We start from the raw sequence: 925 nt of genomic DNA on the forward strand, positions 1-925 counted from the left end.
AGGGTCTAGGCCCGAAACGTCAGCTTTCCTGCTCCTATGATGCTGCTTGGCCTGCTGTGTTCATCCAGCTCTACACCTTGTTATCTCAGATTTTCCAACATCTGCAGTTCTTACTATCTCTGGTGTTCTAAAGATTAGTGAGTTTTCCACTGATCATCAGTGTGCTAAGCACTTTCTTTGGGAAGCAGTAGACGTGAGTGAAGTTAAATTCATACAAACTCCATGTGGGGGCGTCTACACTGGGAGCCACATCACTTCAACTGGGTGAACAAAATAAAGCACAACAATCCTCTCTTCCCAAACAGTTAAAGATAGATGCTTGGAGTTACTTCTTGGGCCTTGAACGGGAATGTTGGACAGCAGGGGACCACTCTGTCTCTTTCCACCACTGAGCAGAGACATTGTGCCTCCTCCCTCCATCGGCACAGAAGAGGGAGAACCCTCTTCCTTCTCTCTCGCTCTCACCCGCCGTTCACTGAACACTGGGCGGAAATAGTGACCTGGTTTGCACTCCACTCCCTTCAACCGGGAACTCTCCTGCATTGACCCATCAAGAAAGTCAGCACCCAAGATCATTCTTCCTCCCCACCTCACTTCACTCGACCTTCCTGCCACCCCCCCCTTTCGATGTACAGTCCTGCCTTTCTTTGACCCCCTCACCCCATCTCCATTACCGTGACTCACACCTCCTCCAATCCCCGCTCTCCTCGTCCTCCAGCCTCCCACTCCTCAGCCCCAGGTCACTTACCTCGACTCTTCCCCTGTCTCCCTTATCTCGATTTCCACAGCTTTTCCCTATCTCACCTCTTCCGTTAATCAACCCTACCCTCTCACCTTTTCTCAGGTGCTGCATTCCCTCCTTTCCCTTGACTCAGTTCAAAACCCTGTGCATCAGTGAGGAAGGAAGCTTTACCAGCAGCATCAG

At 51.0% G+C, this 925-nt stretch overlaps 1 protein-coding gene across 1 annotated transcript in view; it reads right to left on the reverse strand.

Moving 5' to 3' along the window:
• Window positions 1-576, reverse strand: part of lars2 (leucyl-tRNA synthetase 2, mitochondrial) — a 63,390-nt gene extending 62,814 nt beyond the window's left edge. Inside the window, exon 1 of the mRNA XM_048609212.1 lies at window positions 330-576. Within this exon, the coding sequence (XP_048465169.1) occupies window positions 330-576 (247 nt within the window). The remainder of the gene's footprint in view (window positions 1-329) is intronic.
• Window positions 577-925: the final 349 nt, after the last annotated feature.

Source organism: Rhincodon typus, chromosome 2, assembly GCF_021869965.1.
Source record: "Rhincodon typus isolate 14 chromosome 2, sRhiTyp1.1, whole genome shotgun sequence".
Classification (NCBI taxonomy): Eukaryota; Metazoa; Chordata; class Chondrichthyes; order Orectolobiformes; family Rhincodontidae; genus Rhincodon; species Rhincodon typus.